Raw genomic sequence first — 27,454 nt, 5'->3', positions numbered from 1 at the left:
TGTCTGTTAGTGGTAATAATGGTACTATGATTTGGGGATTTTTTTTTTAACATGTGTGATTAAATAAAAAACATGGCAGTTAAATGATGAAAAATTCACTTCTGAATAAGAATCAAAATGCCATAATTATAAGCAAACATAAGTGTTCCTGCAGAGTTAACTTTTTGTAAGGTTGTAATGTGGATTAAGACTTTACTCATTCATAAATTGCTCCAGTTTTATTCTACAAGCCTATTTTCATTGCTGTGCTGCCAGTATATCAATGTTCTTACCTGAAAATATTTTTTTCAAGCTAAAAGATCAAGCATATGGGATATATCTGTGTTTTAGCTTGTGTAACTTGTAGTGGGGACTTGGTGGAAAGTGAAGCATCATATGGATGTCTAGAGGAGTCTCTTAACCCACTAATTATATTTTAATAAATACCTTGTCTGCAATATGATGCATTTCAAAAGCAAAAAAAAAGCTTTAACTATTTTTATGCACCCCAAGAAGAAATCCTGTGGATTTTACCCCATATCGGGATACTGCTAACCCATCCCTGCCAAAGGCAGGAAAACCATTCCAACCTTTCTTCCAAATTGGTGGTAAACTTTGATAGGCTCCCAAGAACCACTCCCCTTCCCCATCATATCACTCTTTATTTTGGCTTTTTGATTTCTGTTTTCACGTAAACAGTTGTTTTTAAAATAACAAGCAGCAGTGGGAAGGGGAAACAAGCTATGATGAGCACTACTAGATTTTTTTATCAAGGTGGGTGGAAAACCTGTTTCAGCAAAATCATGTTTATTGACTCCTTATCTTGAAAGGTGATTTTATGTTACAGATCAGCAGCCACTTTCTGCTAAGACAAAATCTCCTCAGGTGCCAAATGCCAGCTCTGCAGACCTTCAACAAGGTAAGCCTGTTCTTGTTGAGGATCAAAGTGCTAAAACCACTTCCAAGCCTGATAAACATGCTGCTGAGTTCATGAAGGCAGCTGATGAGTCCATATCAAAAGTATTAGATTGGTTTAAAAGAAGCTCCAATACTGGTGATGAGAATACTCCATCGGTAGCCTCCCAAGGGAGAGAGTCCAAAGAAGAACTGTACTCATCACCCAGGACAAGAGTTATAACTACAAAAGATAGTGGACCAAGCACAGATGAAAATACACAACTGATTGACTTGTCATTTGGAAACAATGGGAAACCAAGCAATGTTTTGAAACCTGCAGCAGTTGATGCAGAAGACATACAGATAATAAAAGTAGGAAAAAAAGAAAATCTAAGTCAAGAGACTCAAGGAACAGACTACAACAAAGGACCTATTGTACTTGGAAAGAGCAAAAGTGGCAGAGAGAAGATACCTTTACAGGTCACTGATCTTCCAGTTACTAAATTAGATGAAACAAATATTCTTAAAAAATCAGCTGCAGAAGGCAAAATATTATACAAACCAGAGGATGAAAGTGCAGCATATAAAGAACCAACATTTCTTACAGAAGGAAAAGACAAACCAGGTTCAAAGAGTTTCAGTTCTCCTGAAAAGCTAAATGAAGGTTCGCTATTGAAAACTAATGTGCAAATTCAGAAAGGAATTCAGAAAGAGGAAGAGAAAATATGCATTATCAAATCTCTCTTGGAAGAAGACCATGTCCAGTCACAGACTGGATTTGATAATAAAGGAACAGAGATAAAAGAACCTGGTTTACTTGATCAAGGAAGTATGCAACTAGAGCCAAGTAGTCCTAGGACGAAACTACCCGTCTTGCCACAGCATGAATCCAAACAGCCATCTCAGGTACAAATCTCAGATGAGGAGACAGAACAAAAGAGAAGAGTAAGGGATATTAGGGCTTTCTGGGAAAGCAACAAAACTGGACCCAAGCATACAAATAAGGAAGGCATTTTAAGTACTACCCCATCAGCTAGTAGCACAGTACAATACATCAATAAAGGAAATAGCAAAGTAAAACCCACTGATGATTCTGCAGCATCCCTATCAAGTGAATCAAAAGATCAAAACAAGTATAGTTGGGTTACCTTCAGAAGAGTTGAATTAAGTGATGACGAGGCATCTAAAGATAAATTTCTAAAGTCTTCAAAGACTGGGCCAGATATAATGGATAAATCCAAAGCAGACCATACTGTTGAGAAGTCCAGAAAAATACTTCAGTCTGATGGTAAGGTTAATGAATTTACAAAATTGCCAAAAGCAAATCATTTGCAACCAAGAATTGGTTTTACTCCTACTTCATCAAAGAAGTATGAAGATGGGAAAGAAGTGTCTTCAGAAAATGACAGAAATCCCTCTTCTACACAACAGAAGCCACATTTTAAGGTTTTGTCTTTGAAGGAAAAAATAGATGAGGAGTCTAAGAATCAAATTTCCAACCCATTGCAATTTCAGAGTTTGAGAAGCTTTTGGGATATTGGAGCTAAATCACAGAGTAGGACCAATATGAAAAATGAAACCACTTCCCCAGGTAATATTAGTTCAGTAACTTACCAAAAAGAATCAAAGGAACTTAAAGAAAGCAGAGCAGAGACGAGCCAAGAAGAGGTGATTGTTCAACAGCAAAATCAACTTCCCGAGAGAGAGAAAACAAAGAAAATAAACTTCAAAGTACCTGAGTCGCCTAGACAGGAAGGGCAGCCCATTCCTTGGTCAGTGAATCTGACAAGAACAGAAAATGCAGAATCTCTTCAAATAGTGGGGGAAAATGTAGGAAAGTCAGTGATCTCAAAACCTAAAGAAAAGGTGGATCTTCCAGAGCAAGAAGTTAAAGAATATATAGAAAAAATGAGTGTTCCACCAAAAGAACAGCACAGCACATTTAACAGTAGCTTACAGAAACTGCTTAAAGAAATGTCTGAGGCACCCTTGCCATCATTCCAACCAGCTAGTGATAAAGGTGTTCCAAGAAAAGAATTGGGAATTGATGAACACCTAATTGTTTCTGTAAAAACAATGCAGAGCAAGACTGCTCCCAAAGACTCCAAGGAAAAAGCAGAATCCCCTAAAGAGGAGGTTGTAGAGACTGTAGACAAAACTGTTGCTCCATCAAAGGTTGAACTTGATGCATTTAATGCAGGGCTAGAGAAACTGCTAAAGGAAACCTCCAAAATATCATCATCTTCTAGTCAGAACGTAACAGAAAATATTTCTGAAGAGACAGTTTCTTGGCCTGGGCAGAGAAGATTTTTTGAAAAGGTGATGGAACGGAGTCACAACACTTATCCTACATTTCAAAAAGAGGAAGTGCTTCCTCAAGAAGTAAAAGAAACTATAGAAAGAACAGTCGTTCCACCCAAAGATGAACTTGATGAACTAAAAATTGGTCTAGGGAAGCTGCTTAAGGAATCTGACGCTTCCTGTCCATCGCATCAGGCAGCAGATGAGGGTATCCAGAGAGAGAGTTCTCATGAAGAAGTCATTCCAAGCTCTTCTCAAAAGACAATGCGTCCTGGCATAGCTGCTTATGTTGTGACCCAGAATGAAGCACAGCCTCCTGGAGAGGCAGTCTCAGAGACTGTAGAAAAAACCACGGTTCCACCAAAAGCTGAATTCCATGATCTGGATGCTGGTTTAAAGAAACTACTTAAGGAAGCATCCGCAATCTCATTTTCATCGTACACTATAGATAACAGTAAAAAAGCAGCATCTGAGAATGTCCCTGAAGAAGATCGGCGAAGATATTATAAGCGGGTCACAGAGACTGACCAGGCTACTTCTGTTACTGCCCAAGAAAGGGTTGGGACTCCAAATGAAATTGGGACTGTAGAGAGAACTACAGTTCCATATCAGGATAATGTTAGCTCAATCAATCCATGCTTGGAGAAACCAAATGAAGAGGCAGCTAAAGTGCTGTTACCTTTATATGCAAAAAGTGGAGAAAATGTAAGCTCTCGGCCAGAGGATCAGACTGATCATCCTGTATCTCCTGGTAACCATCATGAAGTGACTGAAATACTAGTAAAAACAGTTCAGCCAAAACCTGAACTCCGTGAATTTAATGCTAGTTTGCAGAAACTGCTCAAGGAAGCTTCTGAAATGCCACCCTCTGAACAGAAAAGCTTTGACAATGAGATGCATGTTAGGATACAGCCTAATCAGAGCGTGAATTCCTCTTGCCAACAAGATATTGACCATCCTCAAGAAGTAAAGGAAACGGTAGCAAAAGCTGTTGCTCCTTCCAAATCTGAGCTTGGAGACTTTAATGCTAGTTTGCAGAAACTGCTTAAGGAAGCCTCTGAAACTCCACCTCTTAAGCTGAAAAGCTTGGATAGCGTAACACAGGGTAGGACACAGCCTAATGAGAGTGCGTATTCCCCTTACCAACAAGAGATGGACCATCCTCAAGAAATAAAAGAAACTGTAGAAAAAACTGTTGCTCCAACAAAAGCAGAATGCAGTGAATTGAATATCTGCTTAGAAAAACTTGTTAAAGAAGCATCTGACGTTTCATCTCAGCTGCCAACGAAGATGGGAAAACAGGAAAGACCCAATGACTCTGTGTCTCAATCAGAAAAGGGAAGTCTAGCCATTAAAATGCCACTCTCTGGTCCAAGTGCTTCAAGTGGCTATCGCACAGAGTTTAAGATACCAATCAAGAGAGAGACTTTGAAACAAAATGACAAGGCCGTGAAGGAAGATCATGTGGTAAATGAAGCGAGAGGTTCTACTCTCCCTGAAAGAAATGTAGCATTTGAGAAAACCATGCAGACTAACCTGGCATCAACTGAAGCCCTTCCCAAGGAAAGAGAGGATGGTGCGGCTGTTATCAAGACACATAAGATGGAGATAAAAAATGAAAATAAAAGAGAGGAAGCAGCAGGAAAGGAGGTTGATAAAAGCGCTTCCTTAGCAGATGCTAGTGAGGCAACATCTGAAGTGAATGCACCATTTAGATTCAGGAGAGCAAGCACACCACTTAAAGATGATGATCGCTCTTCCAAAATAAGTAAAGTTGAGCTGCTCCTAGCATCTCATGATGATGATGATGATGAAGATGACACCATAAGTTTTGGCTCTGATCTTTCAGGTTCAACCTGTGAGCATTTTTGAATTCTTAAATCAATCATTCTGGATTTTTATTTATTATTATTATATTTATTAATTATTATTTAAGAAATATGGCTAGAATTTTTTGATAACGTACCTTAAGAATGGTGAACCAAAAGCCTGACTGAGATTCTCATTCATTTTCTTAACTGAATGATCTGGGCATCTTTTCTAATGAACTTTTTTAATGCCTGAGTCAGCAGATGTTTTGAAAAGACATGCATTTTGTATGGCTTGCAGAACGGGGAGTTGGGCTGGAATAACCCTATTGCATGCCTATAAAGAAAGAGTCGGGCTTTCCGCATCGGTTTCTTCGCCTTGTGGCAGTTTGTTCAATGTGGGAACAGTGAGTTCCATTATTTAAACTTCGGGCTTTAGAGCTTTTTTTTTTTTTTACACAGCGTTTTACTGGCTGATGTAAGAAAGGGGCCCCGTTAGCAAGGGATATCTGGCTAAACCAGATATTTGCTTCTGCTTTCTAATGTGTATTTACACCACAACGTGCAAAGGAGAAGGCACACCCCGCCTTAATCAATTCATTGCTGCAGCCTGTTGCACCAGAATAGAACATGTTCACTTAGCGTTATCTTCCACTGAAAAATTAGTATTCAACTAGAGATGCATCTGGAACAGATGGCAACACTGGAGTGGCTCTGGTCTCCTGTACAGTATGAGATAGGCAGTGCTGATGTAATTAAACTATTGGAGACGCTTCAGTTGGAGGGGTTAATTTAATATTTGTTCTGAGAAATCAGGATTGTTCCTCTTAACTGGAGAGACTGAGAAACCTGTGAAATTTGCAGCGGCTGCCAGCTGTGATCCTTAATTCCTCACTCTTAACTCGGGCAAAACACAATTGGAGCCAATGGAACTTCTGGCCTAGGTGAAGAATGAGTAAAACTTGAGCAAGGGCTTCAGGCTTTGCGCCATAGCTAAAGTGAAGCATTTTGGGTCACTTTTGCTCATGGGGAGGGTGGGGGAAGGCGGCAGAAAGGGATTTTTGAAGGGATGAGATGGTACATGGGACTGCCAACTGGGACAGATGAGACCGTTAACTTCTAAGATCTGAATCTGTCCCATGGTGGTAGCAGTTGAGTTTTCCTATGGCTGCTGTTTGGACTACATGACATGAATTGTGGCCTCTGTTGTTGTTTTTTTTTTAATTCAAATAGGAACACATCCCCATTATTAAAATAACCCCCACTGTTAGCACCCAAAGTGATGGTCTCCATCAGGAAGCAGTTCTATAACCGGGTTTGGTTTTCTAGCTAGACTCCTGCTTAGTTGTAGATACAGCTGTGTCACTGTGTCCATCTCAAGCAATGAGTCTGAATTAGTTTGCCTACCTCTAGTATGTGTGTATGTAGACAAAACAATAGGCCCAAATGATCACGTGGCACATCTGTTGATTAGTCGGAGCCCTAAACACACACACCAAAGGGTAAATTTTTGCTCCATAACTCTTAAAAATTACTGTAAGATTTCCATTTTCCCCCCCAGTCAATACAATGCTGCCATGGCAACTTCCAGTTAAATCACTTCTAAAATATGTATTCCTGAAAACCTGTGTCCAAGTAATATAAGCTATTAAATTCAGTGACTATTGATCCTGCTGGTCTTTGGTAGTGCATGTATTTTTACCTAGTAATTTAGAATTCCATTATGTCTCCAAATCCATGACTAAACATCTGCACCTTTCCCTCATTTTTCTTTTGGTCTTTCACCGTTGTCAAAACTAGAATTTTAAATGTTTTGCTAAGGGTTAAAAATATCTCTCCGTTAGTTAAAAATAGCCATTGATTTCTTAAGTGGCTCTCATTTAAAAAGGCATGTCTGTCTGTTTGTGCAGCGTTCATGTATTTTGTCTCGTGACAGGTTCAGAAGAATTAGATCCTATTTTGAAGGCTTTGAAAAGGAGTGCAGATAGGCAAAGGCCTTCCAAAAGTCTAGAGGACATTCCATCAGCCACATCAAGTGAGCACAAAGCTTGTCTGCTGTCTTCCTTGCCCCCAACTAAGCTTAAAAATACTTATTTACGGTACTATCCTTCCACACATCTTCACCAACTGGCACTCTAATATTCCAACCATGGGTTTTGGCAGGAAAACTATCCTCAGAATGAGCATCCAAAATAAGTAAATAAATAACCACCGTACTTTATAACTCGACTTCTGAATAAGAAGTAAGGAGCAGTGCTCTAGTCTAAATGGTGCTTTTGACCAGGTTTTGATTTCAATACTGCATGCTCATTTTGAACACTTATTCCTGTATTTCATTCTCAGTCACAGCTGAATATAAAATAGGATTCTTTTTTGCACACTTAATTAAGGCATGCTTTTTAACCCCTTCCTTCATCTCCTCTCACATTCCATTCAGATGGCCATCTTTGTAACAATGATTATACCTGCAGTGGCAGGAAATAGGCAAGCAAGGTATGCAACTGCCATGTCCATTCCTAATTCCACTAGCAAGTTTTAAAGATTTACTGAACTCTTCTCTGCCACTAGCTGTAAATCTATAAATGTCCAGGTTGTGACTGAGAAAACATTTAATCCTGTCCTGCCATTTGCATGGTTGTTGGTTGGTTGTTTGTTTGTTTGTTTTAAAGCCAGATCGGCCTTGAGTCTCCTGAAATGCTCTCAATGTTTATAGTTTTCTCCTGTGAGCCAGCTCTATTTATAAATAACTTGCATGGAGTTTACACAGGAGTGTTCATGTAAATGTATTCACTCAGCAGACTTCTTCTGAGAAATATGCATTGAATTGGTCTTAATCAGCATGGCTTTGCTCAGTAATGGGTTTTGTGCTTGTTATACAATAAGGGGATGTGCAAGCACCCAAAGGAGCAACAGATAAATATCTACTTTCACCCACAAATGGATATGGGCCCAATTAATGAGTGGTGCAAGTGAGAGCAACTGCACTGACTTCAGTAGAATTGCACCTACTTGCACCAGCAGCAAATTTGGCTCTGAGTTCCTATATAAATTATGCAATCAAATATACTTGTGTTCAGAATTTCACTTACACCTATGTTCATGGTTATGTATTTTTCAATATCTTATTGATTGCTGTGCATAATGGGGAAAATGTGTGAAACTTCATGCATGTAGAAATTTGTGAAGAGAGCTTTGGCTTTTGGAAGGAGCTGGCCAATTCAGGCATCTTACACTAGTTTAAAATACAGACATAAGAACTCATAATTCTCTCCTTCTTTTTTTAACGTGCTGTTACTTATTTGCAATTGACTCTAGGACCTCAGGCATCAGTACAGCACTGTACTGATGTAAACTGCATTAAACAATGACATGAGAGCTCCCTTTATAGCAAACTAGTTGAATTTTGTAATCCAAGTAGAAAGTGTTTTATGGACAGCATTTAACCTTGTGCTTTGTGAATTTAACCTTGGTTGTGGCTCTGCTGATTTTGACCTTATTTCTTATAAACTCTGTGGCTGCCACTATAATCCATACTACCTTCCTGAACAGCAAACTTACTAACTGTTACTTTTTCCTGCACAGATAAAGGAAAAGTAGATATTCCAAAAGAAGAATTAGTACTTAGTGCTGAAGATGGTAAATATCTTCTTTGTGTCTGCATGAACATAGTATTTTTTTCAGTGTCCTCCTCCACTCACCAGCCACAGAGTTGGTGAATTTCAGAATTGTATCACTGCTGTATGGTAATTTAATTAGTTAATTTCTGCATGATGTAAATACTTGGGTAGCATTTCTCTACCTTTGCTTTTATTTCTAAACAATATGTTACTATTGTTATATCCCACTACGTATTATTGTAAGAAACCTTGTTTATGTCACATAGTGTGTTATCTGGGCTTCATCCTTCAGGCATTCCACATGTGTCATGACCACTGAAGTCAATGAGCGCTTTGGGTATTGACTCAATGGAGAATTGGGCCGCTAAAATGTCAAATTAGCATGCTCATTTGTTGCACTGTAAGATGGTTCTATCCTGCAAAGCAAAGACTTAAGACACAAGTGGATTTGCTTGCTCTGAGATAATGGATAAGCCACTGGCTTGTCTACTCTTGATACTGATGATGTACTAGTTCACTTATAAATTAATCTGGTACATTGCGTGGGCCAAATTCTCCATCATATATGTGCACAAATCTCCCATTGATGTCATTGAGTGAGTGTTTGTAAACACAGACTAAAGGATCCTGAATTTAAAACAAAACCAAAAATGACTAGGTTACACTGAGATAGTGACACTGAATATGGTGGTATATAACACATTTTTACTTCCTTTTAAGTGCTATCCAGTGGCACCACAATTCTAAAACTAGTTACACTTAGTTGTATTTATTTCTGACTCTCTTTTAGAGGCTTCAGTGTGTTTTGTAGTTAGTCTGATCATAGTGCACCTTGGGCCCTATACTGCTGTCCATTGCATGGTGCAGAGAGTAATCAATGGGTCTTTTAGCATGTACTTAAGCATTTCCCTGAACTGGGGACATAGCTGTGGATTTCAATCAAAATATATTTGAAATGTCTACATATAATTGAGCTGAAAGGGTGGGTTTTTTGTCTTTTCAAGCAGCCAGATTAATTTTGTGCTCCAGTCAGTCATGGTAAAGGCTGACACAAATATCTATCCTGGCAAATATAGGTTGGGAGTTTCCAAAGTGCTCAGTACTTGGTCAAACGTTGATTTCAGAGGGAGCGGCCTCAGGCCAGTACTGAAGCATTTTTGAAAATCCCGTTTTTAATGCTTGGACTTCACTTGCTGATGAGGTATTGCATTGGTTGCACTCCAGATTGTCAAAAAAGGAAAATGCCGCAAATGTATAGTGAGGGATGATATGGAGTTTTGGAAATCCAGGCCAATGATGATTGTGAAGGAGGACGAAAGATGATCTTCAGGTTGATGTATAAAGTGTCTGGTTCTACAATCACTATACAAACCTGGTGACAAGTTTCAGAGTGGTAGTCGTGTTAGTCTGTATCAGCAAAAACAACGAGTCCTTATGGCACCTTAGAGACTAACAAATTTATTTGGGCATAAGTTTTCGTGGACTAAAACCCACTTCATTGGATGCATGGAGTGGAAAATATAGAGGCAGGTATAAATACACAGCACATGAAAAGATGGGAGTTGCCTTACCATGTGGGGAGGGGTAAGTGCTAACGAGCCAATTCAGTTAAGGTGGAAGTGGGCTATTCTCAACAATTGACAAGAAGGGGTAAATACCAAGGGAGGAAAAATCACTTTTGTAGTGCTAATGTAATCAAGGTGGCCCATTTCAAACAGTTGACAAGAAGGTGTGAGTATCAGCAGGGGGAAATTAGTTTTTGTAGTGACCCATCCACTCCCAGTCTTTATTCAGGCCTAATTTGATGGTGTCCAGTTTGCAAATTAATTCCAGTTCTGCAGTTTCTCATTGGAGTCTGTTTTTGAAGTTTTTTGCTGTTGAAGAATTGCCACTTTTAAGTCTATTATTGAGTGTTCAGGGAGATTGAAGTGTTCTCCTACTGGTTTTAGAATGTTATAATTCTTGGTGTCTGATTTGTGTCCATTTATTCTTTTGCGTAGAGACTGTCTGGTTTGGCCAATGTACATGGCAGAGGGACATTGCTGGCACATGATGGCATATATCACATTGGTAGATGTGCAGGTGAATGAGCTCCTGATGGTGTGGCTGATGTGTTTTGGTCCTATGATGGTGTCCCTTGAATAGATATGCGGACAGAGTTGGCAATGGGGTCTGTTGCAGGGATTGGTTCCGAGGTTAGTGTTTTTGTGTGGTGTGTAGTTGCTGGTGAGTAATTGCTTCAGGTTGGGGGGCTGTCTGTAAGCGAGGACTGGCCTGTCTCCCAAGGTCTGTGAAAGTGAGGGATCGTCCTTCAGGATAGGTTGTAGATCCTTGATGATGCGCTGGAGAGGTTTTAGTTGGGGGCTGTAGGTGATGACTTGTGGCGTTCTGTTACTTTCTTTGTTGGGCCTATACTGTAGTAGGTGACTTCTGGGTACCCTTCTGTCAATCTGTTTCTTCACTTCACCAGGTGGGTATTGTAGTTTTAAGAATGCTTGATAGAGTTCCTGTAGGTGTTTGTCTCTGTTTGAGGTATTGGAGCAAATGCGGTTGTATCTTAGAGCTTGGCTGTAGACAATGGATCATGTGATGTGGTCTGGATGAAAGCTGGAGGCACGTAGGTAAGTGTAGCGGTCAGTAGGTTTCCGGTATAGGGTGGTGTTTATGTGATCGTTGCTTATTTGCGCTGTAGTGTCTAGGAAGTGGATCTCTTGTGTGGACTGGTCCAGGCTAAGGTTGAAATCTTGGTGGAATTCCTCAAGGACCTCCTTCCCATGGGTCCAGATGATGAAGATGTCATCAATGTAGCGCAAGTAGAGTAGGGGCGTTAGGGGACAAGAGCTGAGGAAACGTTGTTCTAAGTAAGCCATAAAAATGTTGGCATACTGTGGGGCCATGCGGGTACCCATAGCAGTCCCGCTGACTTGAAGGTATAAATTGTACAAATGAGACGTCAAGAATTATAACATTCAAAAACCAGTAGGAGAACACTTCAGTCTCCCTGGACACTCAATAACAGACTTAAGTGGCAATTCTTCAACAAAAAAAACTTCAAAAACAGACTCCAACGAGAAACTGCAGAACTGGAATTAATTTGCAAACTGGACACCATCAAATTAGGCCTGAATAAAGACTGGGAGCGGATGGGTCACTACAAAAACTAATTTCCCCCTGCTGATACTCTCACCTTCTTGTCAACAGTTTGAAATGGGCCACCTTGATTTCATTGGCCTCATTAGCACTACAAAAGTGAATTTTCCTCCCTTGGTATTCACCCCTTCTTGTCAACTGTTGAGAATAGCCCACTTCCACCTTAATTGAATTGGCTCGTTGGCACTGACCCCCCCCCCCCAGTTGGTAAGGCAACTCCCATCTTTTCATGTGCTGTGTATTTATACCTACCTCTGTATTTTCCACTCCATGCATCTGATGAAGTGGGTTTTAGCCCACAAAAGCTTATGCCCAGATAAATTTGTTAGTCTCTAAGGTGCCACAAAGACTCCTTGTTGTTTATACAAACCTGATATCTTTACTATTGAATGACAATGTATTGTTCTCAATGTTGCCCTTCTGAGCAGATCAGAAAACAGATCAGCAACAAGAGACAAATGAAAATGTACAAGGAAGTGAGTAATAGGATCTTTCCATCAACCAGTGGATATAACTCCACTGATTTAGTTTCAAATCCATTTTATTTAATATCAACTAACTAATAAGTCTAGACTTTGTTTTTGTTACTAAATGCTGCAGCTCACAAAGCTAACTGCGTGCCAACAATGCCTTGTGTGTTTTCAATGTAACCTTGAGGTACAGTTTCAGTTTCGGGATAATTGGACTGAGAGACCTTGTCTTGTTTGGGATGCACGTGTGTGACATCTGGGGAGGAATTGTACATAGTTGCTACAACATTTGCATGCACACTTAACCTTGGTTGTATCTGGCATGCTGCCAAATTGGTGGTACTTGTCTGTCATGGGAAATGATAGTGCATGACATTGTAGCAAAAACAGTTAGTGAAGTTTTGCAAACATCAGGTATAGTGCCTAAGTCCTCAACCCGGAGGCTTTGAACAGGTGTCGGGGGGGTGGGGAGGGTGTCACCTTACCTTTCCCATATTCCTAAATGGGGCTGGACTCCTGGGATGGAAAAGATCATGCAATAGCATAAGGTTGAGAAGCATTGGTTTGGTATAAATCGTTACTTGCAAGGCTAGCTTCTGCACTGTTGCTATGGAAAATGTATTAAATTAAGAATTCGGCAGTGTAATTCAATGAAAACACTTTCGAAGGTGAACAGACCTGCTTTAGATACCGAATCATTATCAGAATACATTATATGTAACCAAATCAGAATATTTGAAAATTACTTCCTCTTCTGGGTCTAAACCCTGCTCATTTAATGTATGAATAATCCCATTGACATGAATGAGTCTAATTGCATGAGTAAGGAGAGCAGGGCTTGGCCTTTATTTACTGATCAAGAGCCATAGTTCTGTTATCTCAGCTACATTTAGTGACCGTGTTCATGTCTAAAAAGCACGGTTCCTCCTTCTGTTCTAGGAGGAAATCAGAAACCTTAAGAGTTGGCAAGTAAAAGTTTTTTTTAAAGTTAATCTTTAAATTTGTGGTCAAAACTTTCATTCAGCACCTGGGTTAGTGTAATATATTGTATTATATGCAAAAATTATATTTTATGTACAGCACAACATAGTGAATCAAGGTTCTTTAGCCTGTTGTACAGGTCAGACTAGATGACCATAATGGTCTCTTCTACCCTTAAAATTGATGAATCTATAAAATATCTTGCATACAAGTTACATGTGAATATAGCATGTGCATGTAAATGTATTTTTGTCCAAAGTAGTCTATCCCAATCTCTGCTTATTAGGACCAAGTTTGGTTATTGTCAGAAGGCAGGATATTTTTAAAACTTGAATTGCTGCTCTTTAGTCTCCACAGTGCCTTCAGACCTGGATAACCAGTTTTCAAATCCTGAAAAACTCAAAAGACTGAGCCAGTCAGTACCAGCATTTCTACAAGAAGAGGCAAGTATCTGATTTTAAAAAAATAGTATAAAGAGGAGTAATTTTCATGTATTATTTTTGGGGGCCTTCCAGGTCAGCTTACTTTTGAATCAGTTGTGTGGAGTTGGGGTTTCTTCTCAGTGTAACTTACACTACCTGTACCAGGGCCGGCTTTAGGACCTGCGGGGCCCGATTTGAATACCCAGTGGCGGTCTGGGTCTTCAGCGGCACTTCGGCGGCGGTGGGTCCTTCACTCGGCTCTGGGTCTTCCGCGGCAATGAAGGACCCCGCTGCTGCCAAAATGCCGCCGAAGACCCGGAGTGGACCCCCCGCAGGGTGAGCAAAAATAATTAAAAAATTAAAAAGGCGCCTAAGGCGCGGGGCCCTCTTAGGCGCAGGGTCCAATTCCGGGGAATTGGGGGAATCGGCCTAAAGCCGGCCCTGACCTGTACACCAGAACTTGAACAGAGGTGGCCACAAATAGTATGTAGGCAATTCCCTCTTTCAGAAATCTCAGACCAAGTAGCAATGCTCAGTTCCTGGGATGCAACTCTCCATCAAGAACTGATGCTAGTTAGAGCAATTAAGACCGAGAGCAAATTCTCTTGCTGTTTGCAACAGCTTCCCTTAAACAATCTCAATCAAAAAACTAACAATACAGTATTTTTTCAGACTGTACACTGCTCACATGGTAAGAAAGAGAGCTTGTAAGAAGATGTGTAATATTCCCATCAGGTGACTTCTCCCATAACCGTATGCTGGGGAGATCAGCGTGGTAGCCTGTCTGAGACTGGGGTTCCGTTAGAAATCTGTCTCATTCCCTGAATCAGTAGATGCTCAGTGTTGCAGACAGCATGCTCTGCTCTTGTGGGCAAAGTATCTGAGCTAGTTGACAGTCCGCTGGCTTCTTAAGAAGCAGTTGTTGATGGGCCTTGGAGTGAACCCTTTGGGCCTCATCTGTGTATGCCAAAACCAAAACCTGTAGTTGACCAGGGTTGTCCATGTTGTCATCTAAAAATACCTGAGCCTTGTCTACACTATAGCTCCAATTACTATCATCACTGGTGGAGTTGCATTAGTGGATGCCAGAACAGCAATGACTTAAGAACACAGATGTCCTAAAAATGAGCACCCACATTGCTACCTGCAGGATTATCTCTCTCCCCGTGCCATGCTGCCCCAGTTGCAGTCAGCATGGGGTGCCTGAGCTGGATCCCGTCACTGTAGAAGAGAGGAGACAGCTGACAGGGTGTTCTGTTTATGGACTCAGTCTGAAATTTGGCCCCACCCCCAGTCCAAAATATTCCTGATTTGGTGACCTGGGCATGCTCCTGAAGCACCTGTTTGATGGGTTTTTTGAATAAGATAGACCGCGTGCTTCTTCTAGCAAACAGGTGGATGGACAGGTGTTTCCACGGGCATGTGTCTGGCTGAGTAACACCGAACCCAAGTCTCCTGATGTAACTGCTAAAGCATCCCCCAAAAGCCATTTGTTGCCTTGTATGCTCCTCTACCATGAACGTTCTCCTTTAACTAAACCACTTGAATTGCATCAGAGTGGTTAAAGATTTTAGCATTATAAATTGCATTATTATACTGAGCTGATGCATGAGAAAGCAAAAATAATGAGCCTAGTTAAACTAATCACTGCACGAAAGATGTAAAAGTAAATTTTAGATCAAGATTTCAACTTGTAACACAGGTAGCAAACTCCAAAATGTGTGGCGTTTCCCTCTAACTTTTTTTTTTTTTTAGTACAACTAACTTCCCACATGCAAAGCAGAAGCATGATCTAATTTTAAGGAATTATTAATTGCTTGCACTGCACCACTGTGGGATGTGGCTCCCAATATCCACAGAGCTCCAGTCTTTACAAGTCTGCTTTTTAAAATTATGACAACTTTTAACTGTGTTCCTTGTGACTTCTAAATGCCCACGCTGGCTTTCTTTGTGTGATGTCTTGTAGAGTGACAGAGACACTGATACAACATCAGAAAGCAGTTATCCTCATGGCAGAATCAAGAAGAGCCCCAGCTCTCTAACCAATCTTAGTGGCTCTTCTGGCATGGCGTCCTTGTCTTCTGTATGTAAACCAAAGCTTGTTTTAATGGCACTCTGCTTTTGCCAAACCTTTGTGTCGCTCCCCTTCCTTTGTATCTATTTCTCTCTAGACTTCATCACTATAGTATCAGAGTGTATGTAAAGTTGTCTAATGCTCCATTTTTTTGACCTTAGACAGTATATGAATGTAACAGACTGAACTATTTTTATTTTCTTTTCAAAGGATTGATGCCATTACAAATGCCTTTCATTACTACAACAGAGAGATTTACATTATCGTAGTGGATAGGACCCCCAGACATGGATCAGGACCCCATTGTGCTAAGCACTGTACAAATACAGACCAAAAAGGCAGTCCCTCCCCCAAGAAGCTTACAATCTAAGTAGAAGAATAGAGGCAACAGATGGATACTGACAGACTGGGGAGTACAAGGAAACAGTGAGACAATGGTAGTCAGCATGATGGGCAGGGGCCTAAACCATTGCCAAGTTTTCTTTGCCGGCATCGTGACACAGGAGTGTTTTGGGCAATTTGAAGGGGGACAATGAGAATAAAAAGCCATCCACTTGTATATCTGTCTTACCCTTCTTCCAATCCACCTAGGGCGAAACTTTCAGAAGTGACTTAGGTGCCTAGATCACTTAGGCATTCTTGAAAATTTTACCCCTAATCTCTTTTGGGCATTTATAGAGTATCCGTCACCAGAGTATTGAGGCCCCATTTTCTGTGGGAAAGAAAATATAGAGCCCTGAAAATAATATCCGAAGACTCTGATTGGAATATGCTGTATATGGTGTGCTCTTTACTTTGTTTCTTGTATATTATGCAATAAATAATACTTTGCGCTTCTACATAGCACCTTTCACTTGAGTTTTTGGAGGCTTACAATCATCATCTTATAATAAAAGCTAGTGAAATGTAAACATTTCTCATTGGATGGATTAAAATCTTTCAACGAAAACCATATTTCAAAAGTACAACTAAGTGGAGTACAGTTGGTTTCTTTACTGTCTCTGAATTGAGTGCAGATGAATTTCTTAAATATTTCCCATTCTAATAACTTATATGTCTGACCAAAAGCATAGACTAAAAGAATTTTTTTTCCCCTTTTCATGTGTACAGGTGAGCGGAAGTGTAATGAGCATCTACAGTGGAGACTTTGGCAATGTGGATGTGAAAGGCCACATTCAGTTTGCCATTGATTATGTAGAACAGCTGAAGGAGTTCCATATTTTTGTTTCCCAGTGTAAAGACTTGGCAATTGCAGATGTTAAGAAACAACATTCAGACCCGTAAGTGTAATTAGGGTTGCACAGTTTTTCCTAACAAGTTATTTTTCCATGCACAAGAAGTGTAGACAAAGCCTTTCAATCATAATTATCTTGGTCTTCAAAAAGAAAACAAAAAAAGAGAAAATACACAAGTGAAGTATGTGCCACCTTGATTCCTTGTACTGAATTGAACATAAATGGCTGACTGGCTTTACGGATAGCAGTTCGTAGAGATTTTAAGGCTCATTTATAGAGAACACAAAGGTATAACTGCTGCACACACATGTACATTCTATGTGATTTCTGACTTGTGTATTTATTTCCATAGCAAAGAATAATATAGGAAGCCCAATTTATTAGGAACTTCAAATTCTATTTTTGATGATCAAATTAATAATCTGCATGGTAAATTCCCAGTTTTGTGTGTCCAGATTTAGATTGGCACATCCAAATATGAGATTTGGATATCCCAGCAAAAAGTCTAGACATTCTGCCCTGGGAAGGGCAGGGGACAAGATGATCCAACTCATGTCTTCTATCTCTAATTTCTGTGATTCTAAAGAGGGCTTTTACTTTTTATCAATAATGTAGAAACCATTAATGTTCATTCTTAAGGTGATTACTTATCGAAAACTCAGACCTACTGAAATGGTAAGTACTGAATGACTTAGAAATCACTAACTGAAGAGTGTACATTACACTAACTGCATTGCTAACCAAGTTTATCTTCTGTAAAACTTGTATTTCACTTTTGGATTTGTGTATTTGGGGGGAAAAAACTACTGTCTTGCAGTTTTACACAATGTCTTGTTGCCCTTATCCGTCTGTTTGTTTAAATTTTTAGATATGTAAAGACTTACCTGCTTCCAGAGAAATACAAGCTGGGGAAAAGGAAGACCTCTGTGAAAAAGAAAACATTGAATCCAGTCTATAATGAAATATTGCGGGTACTTATTTAATATTTACTAGGTGAACACATAAATGATGCAAATGTACATCTTGAAATACCAGGAATTGAGATTTTTCAAGGCCCCATATTCATGTGGCCCCAAAATAGAATCCTCCATTTTTATTCTGTGTTGAGTATTTTAAGTGGCGTTGTTGAATGTTTTTCCAGTTTGATACCTTAGATTCAGGATTTTAGTGTTTAGAGAAGAGGAGAGACAGTACTATAATTAGCACTTTACATCCAGAGATTGCAAAACACTTTCCAGAGCAGGGCTATTGTTTTCATTTCACAGATAAGGGAAACCGAAGCACAGAGCAAGTGAATGGCAAAAATTTCTTGAGGCCCCAGCCTAACTATAGATAATGTTTTCACCCCTCAGCTCACAGAGAGCCGAGAAGCCCTTTCTTATTGCCCAGTATTGTAGTATGTAGCTGCCCCATTGTGCCCCCTTGTGTTCAAGCATGGCACTACCAGCACTCGCTCCCTCAGTTTCCTTTCCCAAGATGGGTCTCCTTGGCTCTCCACACACCGGTCCATGCTGGAGATATAGCTTGGCCCTCTGTCCAAATCACAAACAAACATAACCCCAAAAGTCCAACTGAAAGTCCTAGTAAACAAAAAGTTTTTCCTGTCCTTTATGGATTCTCCTCTTCAGCAGGCTCTCTAGGCCCTATTCTCAGCCCTTTTCTGGGCTACCTTTGAGTCTTCCCTCATAAGAACATAAGAATGGCCATATTGGGTCAGACCAAGAGTCCATCCAGCCCAGCATCCTGCCTGCCGACAGTGGCCAATGCCAGGTGCCCCAGAGGGAGTGAACCTAACAGGCAATGATCAAGTGATCTCTCTCCTGCCATCCATCTCCACCCTCTGACAAACAGAGGCTAGTTCATATAGAGCACTGGCCTCCAGGCTGGTGCCCTTGGAGCATCTGGCCTTCTGGAGACTCTGGGTCAGGGTCTACCACAGCAGCTTGTTTGCTCCCTGTGGTTCCAACCCAGTCTGAGCTCCCTGTCCTTCTGTAAGGCCCAGTTGTCCATTAAGCTATCACTTGATCCCAATAGGCTGGAAAGCAGCTAACTTATTATGGCACAGATGGGACCAGACACTCTGTGACACCCAGCGTATCCTTTCCTTTCACTTATACATGTATTTCCTCAATTAGCATCGGACTGAGTGACTTGGTTTCTGAAAACAGGTATGGAGGGAAGTATGGTCTAGTGGTCTGAGCACAGGATTGGAGATCAGGCACTCCTGAGTTCTGTTCTAAACTCGCCATTGACTTGTGTAACCTCAGCAAGTAGCTTAACTTCTGTGCTTAACTTCCCCATCTGCAAAATGGGGATAATATTTCGCTAGCTCACAGGAGTGCAGTGAAGATTAAATAACTGTATGTACAGATATTTGAAGATAGCCGGCCAAGTATTATTCAGTATGTTTGGATCTACTGAATTGGATGTACTGATTTTTCTGTATTTCTTACTAACAAATGTGAGATGAATATGAATTTAAACTTTGAACTAGAGTCTCAAATATGTACAGTGGCCATAATTTTCTACATGTCTCTGATGGACCTAAATGGGTTGTTGAATGGATTTCCCAGTACGACTGGCCTTCTCCTAATCTCGATCACTCCTGGATTCTTGAGTGTTGATGAAATAGTCCCTTGCATAGGTGCTGCTGCACCCCCTGGCTTTAAGTGGTTTCCATTATATACGGGGTTTACAGTTTGGTTCAATGGCTCTCTGCACCCCCACTGTACAATTTGTTCCAGCGTCTCTGCTGCCTTGTTTAAATTGTAATTCTTTTGCTTCACTCTTCTTGCAGTATAAAATTGACAAGGCACTGGTAAAGACCCAGAGACTGAATCTCTCTGTCTGGCACAATGACACCTTTGGGCGCAATAGTTTCCTAGGTGAGGTGGAACTTGATTTGGGAACATGGGACTGGAATGACAAACTGAATAAGCAGATGAACTGGTTCCTGCTTAAGCCTAGGGTAAGTTCTTAGGTGTTGTATGTACGAATGAGACGCGATCTCTATCCAGTCACGGGCTTCTGCCCATCTTTATATTCTGAGGTCCCCCATTCTCTCATTTTTTTTCCTGCTTGAGCATTTTTGTTGTGGCTACAGTTATGGAAATGCTTCTTGCAGGCAGGCAGATAAGACATACAATGTTGAGACCTTTCCTTGTGCCAATGAGTGGCTTGCCAGTAGGGATGCTTTCAGAGAGAAGCAGTTTGTACCCCCAGGAGTCTGACTCTGTTCTCTTGACCAGCCTGAGGAACGGGAATCCCAAGTTGAACTTCCAGCCTTTGTGGCCTAGGTGGCTACATAATATTACTGGAGGCATAGACCATCAATTGCATCCCCTTGCAGGTAGAGTAATTTGTGTATATATAGGATACATATTAAAATGATCCTACACTTGATCCAAGGACATCTCTTCCAGAGAACACTACTAGTTTAGCTAAAGGCTGTGTGGGCACTCTCAACTTGGTTTACAACTGGCTTAAGTCAATTCTAGCTAAATTTTAAATAAACCACTACTTCTAAATCAAATGATGTCCACACAGCCTCTTTGCATTGGTTTAACTAAACTGGTTTAAAATTTTCTGCAAGTAAGTAGGTAAGGCCTTAGCCAAAAGCCAAAGAGGTGGCAAGTGGTCTTCTAATTAAAGTAGTTCTACAGGATAGTAACAAGCATCCTATCCGCTTAGAGCCTACCTATTTTTGAAAGTTGCTTTGGTATTTTAGTCTGCATGTTACTTTTTACAGTGCTCAAAAGTGTGCTAGGTGCTTCCCAATGCACATAAGAAAAGGCTACTGCTCCAAAGAGCGTATGTTCTAATTTTAGACATGACACAATGAAGGATGGGAGGGCAGCAAAACTGTGGAGGAATCTCTTTTGAGAATGATCTACAATCATAGGGCTTTATCAGTACCTTAGCAAAAGAGGCACCTATTTACGTCTGAAGGCGCACTCCAGGGGTTAAACTCCTCCCATAAACTCTTGTTTGCCTGCAAACTGAGGAAGGTAAGAATGCAAGAAAATCTTCAGTTGGCAATAGAGAAATTCTGCTTCACATCATAATTCACTGAAACCTATCACTACTGTAGAAAACTTTTGCATAGCAATTTGTACATGTAATCTATAATGGCTACCCATGTGTGTGAAGTAGAATTTCTAATAAGTATCAAAGCAGAATTTCCTGCTTTCTGGCATTGCCTCATTACAAGTGAGACACACAAGGAATGCTATAAAAAGGAGTATTGCATTACACCAGGATGTGACCAGAGTTTTTTGTTTTAATTTTCAGACTCCAGCAGCAGCTCTTGAACTAGAGAACAGAGGAGAGATTAAACTAGCCCTTCAGTATGTCCCACAGCCTGTCGGGGGTATGTGCTCATTCTTTATTTTGTTTGTTTGTTTCTTTTAGTTTCGATAGCCTCTTGGGAATATATTTCCCAAAGTTCAACTACCTTTTTCCTAAAGAGTAGAAATTTTTCTATAGAATCAAGCTTAGCTGACCATGAACTCACTTCAGGACCATGACTTATTCGGTGTTTTTTTATTAAGGAAGCAAGACACTCTTGTTATATAAATCTATGTAGTAAGATTCCAAGATTGTCACTCCAAAGTCTAGAAGGTCTGAATCAGAATTAAGTGATGGAAACTGCTACAAGCACAGTTGAGAGCTCTTTTTGTTTTACAATATCATCAGGCTCAGTCATCATTGGGATTCAGTCTGTTACCATTCAGTTTAAGTTCTCAGCTATTTTCAGCTTTTTTTTTTTTATACACACGACGTTAGGAATTACACCTGGATGACAGCATGGGCTTTTAGCGACTAGTTGGATTACATACCTAATAGAGCAGGAGGAATGAGATCCTGCTTCGCCACTAGTTACTGTAGTGCTCATTAACAGTCAGGCAAACACCCGTATGCTAAGCAAACAGTAGCTGTGCACTGAGCTCAAGAGGCAGTGAATGTGGGAAAGAACGATAATTGCTTAGTACCTAGTTTATAATAGCGATAATGATCTGAGTCATTTGTTATCTGAGAATTAATAATTGGCTGGGGTGGGCTGGCAGCGAAGCAAAAGACTTTTAATTTAGCAAGTCGGCCAATAAGAAACAAATTCACTCCTTCCTGTCAGCAGCTTCGGTAGCTGAGTTGGGCACGATGGAAGTAATAAGAAGAGTAGAAGAATCCTCTCAAGATCAGATCAGTGACCCCATTTAGATGGTTTGGCATGTGCACTTAAATCTTATCTTTGGGTGCTCTTTGAGTATTAGTTCACACCAGCTGCAGGCAGGTAAGTTGTAAAGCTGGCCCCAGCTGTGCCAGTGTGTATGCAAAATAAGCAAATTGTGCACCTATTTACTATTTCCCACAAAAGAGAGGGTAAGTATTAGAGGATAGAAGTTACCTCACCCACCATTGAAATTTTGCCATTTCTGAGGAGGAATGTGGCACAGTACAACAGCAAGTGAGGATTTGGGACAGGAAGTCTAGAATAACCTCATCCAACTGAAACTACAGGGAAATGTACCTGCCCTTCTTCTGTCTGCTTTCTTCGGGATTTGTTTAGCATACATACGGTACAAATGCAATGATGGAGGCATGCCTTTGTTTGGTATGATGGCTGTGAATTTATTTCCTCCCAAATTTGTACAGTCACCTTCTCTGACTTCTTCCCTCCTTTTGCTGCTCACATTTAATTTCTAAGGGGAGTGAATATTGGTTTCCTATTTTATCCAAAGGTAACAAGACCCTGTCCACTGGAGAGGTCCACATCTGGGTGAAGGAATGCAATGACCTCCCTCTCCTGAGGGGCAACAAGATCAACTCTTTTGTTAAATGGTAACCGCAATAGTGGGATGAATAAAATTATGCTAATTAATCCTCCCTTAATTCATGCATGTGAGAGTGAGAGACTTCCCAGATGCTGCCTTGCAAGATGCCCTGTGGGGCTGATGCATTTCACTCACCCGTGGGACACCATGTATATGGCGAGTTCCAACCTTGCACTTTATGCCCCGACTTCCTGGTTGACTGACTGGCTAGTCAAAACTGACTGCCATTCCCATCAACCACCAGGGCTAACTCTAATGCAACTAGCTTTATTTATTGTGCATTTTAAACAAACCAGGTTGGAGTGGGTGGATGGATGTCCTACTTGGAGGGAAGCCATGCAGTAGGTGGGAAAGGAGGGAAAACTGCCCTGTCTCCTCTCCCTCCCTCCTGGCAGGGGATTATAAAGCCATAGAGAGGGCATTAGAGACCAAGTGACTGAGGAATCTCTGGCAGCAGCAAGACAAGCAGGGCACTCACTGACTGGAAATCAATAACTGAGTTCTCCTAAGTCTCCTCCCTGCCCCATCCACCTATCTCTTCCATCTTCTGAGGTGTGGAGGTGATTAGTTCCAACAGCCCTGACCTCAGGTTCTCTGAAGAGAGTGGGCACGTTTCCTCTTCCCCCCAGTCTCAGAGTCCATAGTATATTAATGAGAATGTCAACCTGTAGATATATTATTCATATAAAAGAATGTTAATGTAGCCCTTAGATTTTTTTAATATAATCTGCCGGTGTTTTCTCTTTCCAAAGTACCATTCTTCCAGATACTAGTAGGAAAAGTCGCCAGAAAACAAGAGCAGTGGCGAAAACTACAAGCCCAGTGTTCAACCACACCATGGTTTATGATGGCTTTAGAGCTGATGATTTGAAAGAAGCATGTGTAGAACTTACAGTCTGGGACCACAACAAACTAGCCAATCGCTTTCTGGGAGGTCTCAGGATAGGAATGGGAACAGGTACTGATCATTTATTAAATTAATCCTTAACTTGCAAAATACAACCTGGATCTCCATTTACTTGTCTTGCCTCTCCATTTTTCCCTCTGTGTGCAAAATATCACTGAGCAAACTTGCAGGCATTAGGCTTAATTTAGAAAGTCACCTTTCATGCAGCGGGGATCCCAAAATGCAGTACACAGTCACAGAGCAGGAGTAGGGTCCTGTTAAGGGGTACAGGCAAGTTAGAGAAGATCTCAGATTAGATTAGAAATCTTATGTCTCTCTTTCCATAAATGTACATAGCACTTTACAAAGCACAGAATACACAGTCTCTGCACCAAAAAACTTGCTATCAATTTATGAACTGATTCAGACACACAACCATGATGTGAAGATGGCAGTGCTCAGAGGAGGGATTCATGGAAGAAGGGGGTTTAAAGAAGGGAATTGAGGAAGAGAAGAGGTGCATACGGGAGAAATGTGAAGTGTCTTTCAGCAGAAGGGGCAACGTAAGAGTGAAGTTTGGTAAAAATGGAGGTGGGGAAAGAAGGAAATAAAAATGCAGATATATGTTGAGGCAAGATTGGAGGGGGCCTGGAAGATGAGGTTTGTAGAGGTTGAATATGAGGCAGTATAAAAAACAGGAAGTCAGAGAAGCGACTCAGAGAAGTGTGACCAGAGCAGCAAAAGAAGAAAGAGGAATTTAGCATACAATAAATGTAAAGCAGAAAACCCCAATTTCTGAGGTGTGTTTCTTTCAGCTCTTTCCTTATGTGCACTCCTTGGCCATTAACATGACAGATTTTTTTTTTCCTATGGAAACCCAGTTAAGTGAGATCTTAGCAAGGTTATTGCTAAATCTTTCTAAGTTTGCAAAAATACATTCATTTTCCCTGAGGTGTACCCCATTTGGTAAATCTATCTCTGAACATTAATACTGTGGCTGGATAATCTTGAAATTATTAGTTACACATGCTAAGATTGAAATAATTAAATCAAACATTGCAAAATCATGAATTCCCATCATCTTACATCCATATATAACATGCACCATGGGCTAGGTACATTCTGGCATGGTTTACTGTCCTCTGAATTAGCTTAGTATTTGGCAAACAGTGTTCTTATGGCAATTGAAGTGTGATGTTCAGAGCATAAATTTATAAAAAGGATAACTGGAGCACATGTGAAAAACTCCAGTCTAAAAATAAGATCTGTGGCAACACTAAACTTGAGTAAATACTTAAATCCCAATTCTCTTATGTCATGCCTACTAAAGTTAACTGAAAGTTAATGTCCGCAAGTCTTGGTGTTTTTAAAATTGTGGGGCAGCTAGACACTAAGGCAGTAAACTCAACATCAATGTGTGATAAATAAGTAGAGTTGTATATGCTTCTAGTGTTGAGAATAGACCCTTTCAGTAGAACTGTGTGAAATGATCAATTCTGCTAAAATTAATGTGTTCCCAAATACTCAAGGTTTTGTTTCAAGGAGAAATTTGGCCTTCTTTCTTGACAGTAAAAATTGTGTGTGTTGAAAATAAACATTTTAAAATTAAAATATGAATATTCCCCAAGTAAAAGTGAACTTGATTTTTTTTCCCCTGATCCTCTTTGTCACTTTCATAGTGAAACCATCTCACCGCAAAATGACAATTCAGCCCGTGGAGAGGAAATGCCTTCTTTCCCCAAACTGAAGACAACAAGTAAAAAGTGTTTAAAGTTTCTTTAGCAAACTCATGGAAAAGTGACTTTTCCCAGAGAAGAGAACTTTTTAGCACAGTTCATTAGGATTATAATAGTCAAAAGCAAATTTAAAAATAAATATAAATTGGGGTCACAAATTTCAAACTTGACTCCTGAAATTAAGCAGCTAAACTTACATTTTGGTATCTGAATCAGTGACCTGATGCTATTTTTTTTTTTTCTTCCCAAGAGGTACTGAACAACCACAGCTTCTGTCAATGGGAAAAATCAGGCCACTGATTTAGATGCTGAACTTTAGGAACCAAAGTTTGAAAATATTGACTTACTTTCTTATTTACTAGGGATCCTGACAAGATGAGCTAATAAATAGCAAACAAGAAAAACCAAACACATGAGAATACTGAGATGTTATCTAGTTCCTATGTAGGCACAACTCCCATTAATTGGGTTTGATGGGAGTTGTACATGTATAGAAAATGCAGAATCACACCATGAAAATTGTCAGCTAAGTCTGTAGGGTAAGTCAAAAGCTTTCAGAAGAGGGGGGAAATTGCTGATTTGTGTTCATGTGTGGAGATTTGCCCTAGAGTCTACTCTTAACTGTGGTGGCAATTTTAAAAAAGTGCTTAAAGTTTCCTTTTAAATAATATCTTATGTTTTTCTAAGGCAAAAGCTATGGTACTGCAGTGGACTGGATGGACTCCACTTCAGATGAAACCACCCTATGGGAGAGAATGATGAGCTCACCAAACACATGGGTAGAAGATACACTGCCACTCCGGATGATAATGGTAGCAAAGCTGACAAAATAAGATGACTTTCTAATTGCTAGTGTCCAAAATGTTTACTTGTTGGATCTTGGGAGGGGAAGGAAATAATAAAATGAGGAACTTGGAGGAATTCTATAAAAGTGTGTGTACTACAGTAGATCTGTAGACAGCCTCTGTTCTGTTATTTTATTTTGTGCTGCTAAATGTTACTACGTAATGCAAATTAAACTTTTCTGCTTTCAGATTATTTTTTTAAACTAAAGGCCTTTTACTTGCTCACTGAAAATGAATTAAATAAAGAATATACTATTGAAATTCAGTGGTCCAATTACAAGGGGTGTGTTTGTGTGTGTGGTCACCTGGAATAGTGCAAAATGTTGGTGATTCGCTAAATAATGCACCCAAAAACAAAACCCCAAAAAGCAACAACTTTGTCTATTTCCCAGGGTCTTTTGTGTGGTATTTTAAATAAGCTGACAATAGGTCGCTATATTCATATTCACTGTGTGTTTGCAGCTTAATTTTAATGGTATGTTCAAGTCTCTGGCGGTTACACCCTTTGCTAGAGTTCATGACGGGGAATTCCATCTCTAGTTTTAAGTTCTCAGAGCTTGGTCCATAAAGAGGGTTTGACTGTATATGTAGTACATATACTAGTTTTGTTATCGTATCTCTAAATTATAGATTCTGTATGGACGCAATGAAGTTGAATTTACTGTATTTAAATGTTACTCTGAAGGATCTCTTCACCCATTAAGTTGCTCATTTTATTATTGATGAATAAATTGGATATTTATTTTAAGCGTATACACTATCTGTACCCAAGTCTATTGTTGGATTGCTCTTTTGGGTGTGTTAAGACTTTTGTATGCACTTTGGTGCCACCACTACAACACAGCAGGAATTGGGTAGTTGTTTAAAGAACCTACACCGTATGAAATAGCAAGCAAATTTCAATTCGATAGCATTTTATGTAACTAAAAGTTTGAATGTAAAAAACATAGAAATGTATTATTCTTACACTGTTTTTAACTAAAAGCAGCCTATTAAAGCTATAGTTGTGTTCAGAGAAGTAACTGCTCAATTAAAATACACATCTGATCAATTATACTATATTTGCATTTCATATATCTGAAATTTTCATATTGCATGAAAGTCACAGTACTCAAAATAAATGCATATGATGCACTTGTGTATTTATTTATTGCAACTACTATAGGTCTAGAATCTGGTAATGCATCCAATACTTTATTAAATTAAGAATATGAATCAAGGG

At 40.0% G+C, this 27,454-nt stretch overlaps 1 protein-coding gene across 2 annotated transcripts in view; it reads left to right on the top strand.

Moving 5' to 3' along the window:
- SYTL2 (synaptotagmin like 2) overlaps positions 1 to 27,279 on the top strand; it is a 55,642-nt gene extending 28,363 nt beyond the window's left edge. The window contains exons 7-19 of one of the 2 annotated variants that reach the window (XM_024194614.3): positions 827 to 898; positions 6,922 to 7,020; positions 8,568 to 8,621; positions 12,181 to 12,228; positions 13,552 to 13,646; positions 15,592 to 15,708; positions 16,810 to 16,979; positions 17,803 to 17,905; positions 19,732 to 19,902; positions 21,225 to 21,303; positions 22,673 to 22,772; positions 23,518 to 23,723; positions 26,075 to 27,279. In XM_024194614.3, the coding sequence (XP_024050382.1) occupies positions 827 to 898; positions 6,922 to 7,020; positions 8,568 to 8,621; positions 12,181 to 12,228; positions 13,552 to 13,646; positions 15,592 to 15,708; positions 16,810 to 16,979; positions 17,803 to 17,905; positions 19,732 to 19,902; positions 21,225 to 21,303; positions 22,673 to 22,772; positions 23,518 to 23,723; positions 26,075 to 26,220 (1,460 nt within the window). In that variant the 3' untranslated portion in view covers positions 26,221 to 27,279. Of the gene's footprint in view, positions 1 to 826; positions 899 to 6,921; positions 7,021 to 8,567; positions 8,622 to 12,180; positions 12,229 to 12,766; positions 13,647 to 15,591; positions 15,709 to 16,809; positions 16,980 to 17,802; positions 17,906 to 19,731; positions 19,903 to 21,224; positions 21,304 to 22,672; positions 22,773 to 23,517; positions 23,724 to 26,074 lie in introns of those variants that run through there. The other variant, XM_024194615.3, reaches the window with a different exon arrangement.
- The last annotated feature ends 175 nt before the right edge of the window (positions 27,280 to 27,454 follow it).

This window comes from Terrapene carolina, unplaced genomic scaffold, assembly GCF_002925995.2.
Source record: "Terrapene carolina triunguis isolate 2854851 unplaced genomic scaffold, T_m_triunguis-2.0 Scaffold97, whole genome shotgun sequence".
Classification (NCBI taxonomy): domain Eukaryota; kingdom Metazoa; phylum Chordata; order Testudines; family Emydidae; genus Terrapene; species Terrapene triunguis.
Note: the sequence above shows the minus strand (reverse complement) of the source record. Positions and strands in the feature narration are given on the sequence as shown.